This window comes from Lasiodiplodia theobromae (assembly GCF_012971845.1).
Source record: "Lasiodiplodia theobromae strain AM2As chromosome Unknown scaffold_31, whole genome shotgun sequence".
Lineage (NCBI taxonomy): Eukaryota > Fungi > Ascomycota > Dothideomycetes > Botryosphaeriales > Botryosphaeriaceae > Lasiodiplodia > Lasiodiplodia theobromae.
The window spans coordinates 596,487-603,482 of NW_023336510.1; the positions used below are offsets into that span (position 1 = coordinate 596,487).

The 6,996-nt window shown below is 53.1% G+C and overlaps 3 protein-coding genes across 3 annotated transcripts; 1 reads left to right on the forward strand and 2 right to left on the reverse strand.

The window, feature by feature from the left end:
* Positions 1-591: 591 nt before the first annotated feature.
* LTHEOB_9457 (FAD dependent oxidoreductase) lies at positions 592-1,893 on the reverse strand (the record flags this gene model as incomplete). The annotated part of the gene is made up of 1 exon (XM_035519047.1): positions 592-1,893. One exon carries the CDS (start codon positions 1,891-1,893, stop codon positions 592-594), a length of 1,302 nt encoding a protein of 433 aa, XP_035369062.1.
* A 796-nt stretch (positions 1,894-2,689) lies between these two features.
* LTHEOB_9458 (MFS transporter) lies at positions 2,690-4,033 on the forward strand (the record flags this gene model as incomplete). The annotated part of the gene is made up of 2 exons (XM_035519048.1): positions 2,690-3,460; positions 3,521-4,033. 2 exons carry the CDS (start codon positions 2,690-2,692, stop codon positions 4,031-4,033), a joined length of 1,284 nt encoding a protein of 427 aa, XP_035369063.1.
* Positions 4,034-4,433: 400 nt separating this feature from the next.
* Positions 4,434-4,787, reverse strand: LTHEOB_9459 (uncharacterized protein; the record flags this gene model as incomplete). The annotated part of the gene is made up of 1 exon (XM_035519049.1): positions 4,434-4,787. The coding sequence occupies one exon, from the start codon at positions 4,785-4,787 to the stop codon at positions 4,434-4,436; it is 354 nt and encodes a 117-aa protein (XP_035369064.1).
* Positions 4,788-6,996: the final 2,209 nt, after the last annotated feature.

The window sequence follows — 6,996 nt, forward strand, 5'->3', positions numbered from 1 at the left end:
TCGTAGCATTAGCCAATAACGGATTAAGTAAACAAGCGCGGCGAGCTTCTTCTAGGTGCTTGGCAGCAATGTGTGTACGAAGGTTAGATGGTGGGACGGCGAAGGCGCACGGCTTGCATATGAGTATGCTGTAGTTCTTACGGTGATCGAAGAAGTCCATTTTCCCTGTTAATGATGCGTAATGTGGCGGTTAGAGGGTGAGAGGTGACTAACTCGCTAAAGGTAAGCTCGTTCCAATGATTTACAGGAGAGTGAATGCTAAAAGTCGGAAGGGCGGTTTTCGAAACAGAGGGGACATAAGGGAAATTGTTCACGCCCCTACAGCACGTGTGTCTACCTGGACGTGCTTTCATACTACTGGTGGAAAGACCATTCTTTACGAAGACGACGTCGAGGTGAGGATACGCATAGAACACGTGTATCTCGCCCTGAATAGGCATTCGAAAGCGAATATCATTCCTCATTGGACTATAGGCTGAATGTCACACAATACAGGACGGGGATTGCTGAATTTCCAATCATTCTCACAACAAAGCAAACAACACTGCCTAGTTACACCATCCAACACCCGCAAACATGCAGCTCCTCTGTCTAGAGCCTCGCGCTGATCGGAGTCAAGTCCCCACCCAGCACCGCCGCCTGCTCCTCGTCCTCCCCCATCGGTCTCGCCGGCAAATCCGCCAACGCCTCGTCGACCAGCGTCGCCACGTCGGCCGCGCAGCCAAACGAAAGGCTCCACCCGGCGCCGCCCTGGCCATAGCTATGCACAATCCTGCTCGGCCTGCCGCCTTGGTGCACCCTCAGCTCGCGCTCGACCCTGACATTCCTTGCGCGAAACGGGCGCAGCCCCTGGGCGAGCGGGTAGTCGTCCAGCTCGGCGAGCCGCAAGTCGGGCAGGAAGCGCTCGCAGCGCTCGCGCATACGGCGCACGATGGGCGAGTTGAGGGATAGGTCGAGCGTGTCTTTGCCAGGCTCGGCGATGCCGCCGATCAGCAGCACGTCGTCGTTGCGCGGCACGAGGAAGACGATCTCGCTGGCATCGTGCACCGCGTCGGCCGTGATGGTCAGCGCCGCGCGCACCTGGGGAAAGGCGGCGCCCGTGTTGCGCACGCGGATCAGGGCGCCGCGGATCGGGTACGCGCTGTCGTCGGCCGCCAGCTCCCTCGCGCCCTCCAGCCCCGTGGCGTTGACGAGGGCGTGCGCCGAGTGTTGCGAGAGGAGGCGCTGCTCCTGGGCGAAGAGGTCGCCGTGCAGCGCGGCGGTGACGAGGCGGGCGCCCTTGGCGGCGACGAGCGAGCGCAGGAAGGCCATGCAGGCGTCCGTGTCGATGATGGGGGCGAGCAGCTGGTACGCGTCGGCCACGCCGTAGCCGGCGGCGTCGACGCGGTGCTCGGCCATCACGTCGTCGCTGCTGCTGTGGCGCCGGAAGCCGCGCACGCCGCTGGCCATGATCTCGCGCATCTTGGCCAGCTGGTCGGCGTCGTGCTCGACGGGCGCCGGGAAGAAGAAGGCGGCCGGCTTCATGCGGACGCCCGTGTCGCTGGCCGAGAGGCCGGGCGCCGCCGCGAGCGCGTCCCAGATGTGGTAGGCCGTCATGCACCACCGCTTCGAGTGCGCCAGCGAGATGGCGTCCGTGTGCTGCCCGCAGACGGCTGGCGGGAACTCCCAGAGCGCGCCGGCGATCTGCGATGTCAGCCGCTGCCCCTTGCCGTACGACGCCCACTCTTTGGCCAGCACCGTGACGTGGTATCCTTTGTCGAGCAGCACCCACGCCGTGACCAGGCCCGTCACCCCGCCCCCGACGACGAGGATGCGGGGCGAGGACGCCGTCGGCGCACGCAAGGGGGCGGGGAGAGGGCTGAGGTCCCTCCAAAGTGCAAGTTCCTGGTTCATGGTGAAGTTGAGGATTGAAGACTTTCAAGAGAAGAGCGGATGCTTGGTCTTAGCAGAGCTGTGAGAGGAGTGCGTAGCTTATATATCCGCCGACGACTGTTGCTTCAGCGAGCTGCCGAAACCACGCCTCTGGACGTCAGACAGGAGTCGTGGAGGATTCCCCCGTCCGCGTATGCCTGGAAGTGTTCGTACGATAGTCACATCAATGCGGGGCTTGATGTTGCAATTCCCGCAGCGAAAGTCGCCGGAGCTGCGTGTGCCTGATGTGACATTGAGCCTTCTGGTCCGCTCATGGCTGGTTGGAAACCCAACAGCCTCCGGTACGTGACAGGTCTCCGTTCCCACAGGATGCGGACCCTGCCCTCAGGATGCTGATTATATGGCTGGGGGCGAGCCTCCGTCAGCCGCTGCCAAGCCTCTGTCAAGCCTCTGTCAAGCCTCTGTGAAGCGTCTGTGAAGCGTCTGTGAAGCGTCTGTGAAGCGTCTGTGGAGCCGCCGGCAAGCCGCCGGCAAGCCGTCGGCAAGACACACGCGCATGGTTTATGGATTTAAAAGCACATGAGGCGGGGAAAAGGCGCGACACATGCAGCCCTGTGAGGAAGGCTGACAAAGCCACCGGGTGGATCCTCCGGAAAAGCGGGCCTACCAGCCGCGTATAAGGCACCCAGCGGCGGCTGCCTATGCAACTTAACGCCCTGACCCCCAAGTACTCGTTCGTCTTAGCTGCCGTGAAAATTCCAGACTTGCATCTTGCTCAACCCATTGCTCTACCCTCGACCCGTACTCAGCTCTCGCCATGTCGGCGGACGAGTCGAAGCAAAATGAGTCCGCCTTGGCCACGGAGCCCACAGACGCGGGCGACGTTGTCCACGTCATCCCACCCGCGCCGGACGGCGGCTTCAAAGCCTGGACCCAAGTCTTTATGGGACACCTAGTGCTCATCAACGGCTGGGGCTACTTGAGCTCATTCGGCCTCTTCCAATCCTACTATACCACCTCGCTCTCGGCCACCCCTTCGGCCATCAGCTGGATCGGCTCTATACAGATTTTCCTCGTCTACCTCGTCGGCACCTTCTCCGGCAGAGCTCTCGATGCCGGATACTACCACACGGTCCTCACGCTGGGATCCTTCCTACAGGTACTTGGCGTGTTTATGACGTCCATCTCAACGCAGTACTGGCAGCTGTTCCTCGCACAAGGTATCTGCAAGGGCCTAGGCGATGGCCTTGTCTTTTGCCCGACTGTCTCCCTCGTCGCGACCTACTTCTCCAAGAAACGCTCTCTGGCTATGGCATGCACCGCGTCCGGCGGCGCGACAGGAGGCATTATCTTCCCCCTCGTCGCCCAGCAGTTGCTTCCCAAAGTCGGCTTCGGCTGGACCGTCCGCACTATGGGCTTCGTGATCCTACTAAACGCAGCCGTCATCGTGTCCATCGCCCGCGTGCGCCTCCCCCCGCGTAAGACTGGCCCGCTGGTTGAGTGGAGCGCCTTCCGGGAGCCGTCGTACACGCTCTTTTGCATCGCCATGTTCTTCAACCTCTGGGCTGTCTACTTTGCCTACTTCTACGTACGCCCCTACCCCACCCCACAGCCTGCTCCACCCCGCCTGACTGACCCCCTACCCCAGATCAGCACCTTCGCCAAAACCATAATCGGCGTCTCCGCATCCGAGTCCCTTACGCTTCTCCTGGTGATGAACGCCGTCGGCATCCCGGGGCGGCTAGCGTGCGGGCTCACGGCGGACCGGCTGCTGGGCCCGATCAACACGCTGATCCCGGTCGCCTTCTTCGCCGGCGTGCTCTTCTACAGCTGGGCGGCCGTGAGCACGGCGCGCGCGCTATACGCCTTCTGCGTCCTCTATGGCTTCTTCGGCGCCGGCATCCAGAGCCTCTTCCCCGCGTCCTGCGCCAGCCTAACGGCCGACCTAAAGAAGATGGGCACCCGCACCGGCATGTGCTTCTCCTTCATCTCCGTCGCCTGCCTGACCGGCCCGCCCATCGCTGGCGCCCTTATACAACACCGCCACGGCGACTTCTTGTACGCTCAGGTCTTTGGCGGCTCCGCCTTCTTGGGCGGCACCTTGATGCTCGTCGCGGCGAGGATGGCAAAGAATGGGCTGAGTTTAAAAAGCCGCATGTAGATACTACTTAGACGTAAGCTCGTGACAAAGGCTTTATAATGTAAACTTACTGCGAGGAGGGGTCGAGTCCGTATGGAACTCTGGTAGAATACTAGGAAACTTACTAATATTGTCCTTGAGTTAAACCTCGTTATCTCTTCCTCTACATCGAACGCTGCTAAAAATTGTTTAAAATCGTCGTCCTTATCCAACGTGCCGTGTCCGATATAGAAGATTGGGCAGTTCACATGCCCCGAGGCGATAAGTGTAAAGTGCCCGTCTGCCTTCTCGATAGAATACGCGGGCGCCGTTCCCAGCGAGGCACAGTACTCTTTCCCGGCGGCTTATTGTAGATTCCCTGGCTGCCGCCAAAGGTGCCGCAGCGGCAGCAGGCCCTTGCGCCAGCTTCCAGGCAGGAAAGTCAAATCTCGGCGCTGCCAAATTTGGGGAGTGGCGGGTGATTCGCACGAAAGATGAAGTCCAAAGACTGGGCATCGTCCACGATCACGTGGAAACGTTGAACGAACACGTCCTCGACGGCGGTGCCATGCGAGTAATCGGGGAGGAGTCGCCCGCGATGCGCGTCCTGGGGCAGCGACAGGAGCGAGTACACCACGTCCCGAGGGTCGCCGCAGCGCGACGTGTCGAACCTGGCGCACAGATAGTCGAGCTCGAGCTCCGGCGCCGGCTGGCCCCTTTCCACTGCACCGTAGGTGTTGTGAATGGCTGATACAAGGTAGACCGTCGCGTGGAGCTCCGCCGAGACGCGGGCCATGCCGCCGCATCTTGCCTGCCGTAGCAGGAGCTCGGCCAGCTGCGCCAGGTCGTACTAGAGAATCCGCCGGGCGCCGTAAAACAGTACAGTGCCTTGTAAGATTACCTTATACACATCTAAGATCCGGATAGTTCCTCTTAATAGTTCTTTTAGCCTAACCGCCCGGCCGTTAGAGTTTTATATAATAGTAGACCTCTACTATTACGCTAGGACTTAAGAAGAAAGATAAGACAAGAACGTCGGGGAGATTTATAGCGTTAAGGGTTTACTACCGCTATCTAGAATGTTACTATTACAAACCCTAGAAAATACGGGCTTTATAACTCTAAGAGTAGAAAGCCCGTACGAAAAGAAGTATTATAGGGGCTAAAGAGCCTTACGAGCGAAAGCGTCGTACGGTTTTAGATTTCGTATAAAAAACTAGAAAATATAAAAAGACGGCGCGTATAGAAATACTAGTAGATAGTAGCTACGACCCGTACGAAAAGTCCGTTCTTAAGGGCGCGATAACTTAGAAAAAAAGTACGAACTAGAAAATTCTCTATAGAACGAAGAACTATAAGATCTAATTAGAAATTATAGATCTAAATATATAATCGTCTTAAAGTAATACGTAAAGACGAAAAGCTAAAAAGTAAATAGATATTATAAAATATTTATAGAAAAATAGAAGTTAAGAACGCGACGCTAAGCGAATTATAACGATAGACTTCTTCTACTAAGCTTTAAAGTTACTTAGTAGGTAGTTAGACCGTAAGGGTTTATCTTAAAGAGATAAGAGAAAGAAGATAATAATTAGATAAGAGAGTATTACGTAATTATACGATATATAGTAAGCCGGTTATCTCTAACTAAAGAGTCTTAATTAGAACTTTAAGTTAACTATAAAGAGTTAAATATCTAGCTAACGAGTATGTCTATATACTATAAAAAAGCTAGTTATAATCTAGTATTTATAAGTTTAGCTTACTAAGACTTTAAACTACTAAACTTAAAAGTTTAGTAGGTTTAGAGCGCTAAGACTCTAAACTTCTAAATCTATAGGGCGTACGTAACTCGGGCGCTTAGAGTATTATTTTAATATTCGTCTTACTAAGTAATCGTAATATCGTACTATATCTTACTCGTTTCTCTCGTCTATCTATCTTTCGACTTTCTATCTTTATATATTACTTTAGGGCGATTATACGTCTAGACCTACGGTCTCTAATTAGATCTTATAGCTCTTTATCCCGTAGAGAATTCTCTAGTCCGTATTTTTTTTCTAAGTTATCGCGCTCTTAAGAGCGGTTTTCTCGTACGGGCCGTAGCTACTATTTACTAGTATTTTCGTACGCGCTATTCTCTCGTATTCTCTAGATTCTTATACGAAATCTAAAACTATACGGCTCTTACGTTCGCGAGGCTCTCTAGCCCTTACGATATCTTTTTTCGTACGGGCTTTCTATTCTTAGAGTTATAAAGTCTGTATTTTCTAGAGTTCGTAATACTACTTCTTCTCTTAGAGATCTTCGGCCTAAAGATTATTTCGAGCTACTATAATAAATATCGTAGTTATTTCTTATTTCTTCGTTCTTTTTTTTCTCTATAAGTACTTTATTATATCTAATTAAAAGCGTACTTAAGACGAATCGATCTATCGCGCTAGTCTTACTACGGCTTTAAATTTCTTTACGTCTATTACTCGTTCTTATTTTAATTATTTCTCTAACGAGCGTTTTTATAGAATTAATTCTCGCGCGTCTCGTTGTAACGAGTACGTTACGCGTGGGTTAAGTATATATAACGCTTAGCGGGTTTCTATTTCTACTAGTAGGTTCTCTTTTTCTTAGGTTTTTCTTCGCTAACTTTCTACGTAGTATCTCGTCTTCGCCGTTAATAGAAGAGAATTTATTTCGAGAAGAAAGTCGCGTATTAAGAGTTTTAAGCGGCTTCTAAGGCCTTAGAGAAGCTTTAGTCTTAGATACGAACGTCTTCTATTAAGCTGGTTCGGTTACGTAAGTAGTAGAAATTACTTAAGAATCGAGGTTTCTTAATTCTAGACGGCGAGCTATTCTTAAAGAATGTATAAGTCTTAGAGGCGGAGGATTAGAAGCGCTTAGAGCTATTAGCTTTAGGGGGTCTTATTAACTCTAAAAGTGCTAAGAAGGGGTTGGTTAGGGTTAGGGTTAGGGTTAGGGTTAGGGTTAGGGTTAGGGTTAGGGTTAGG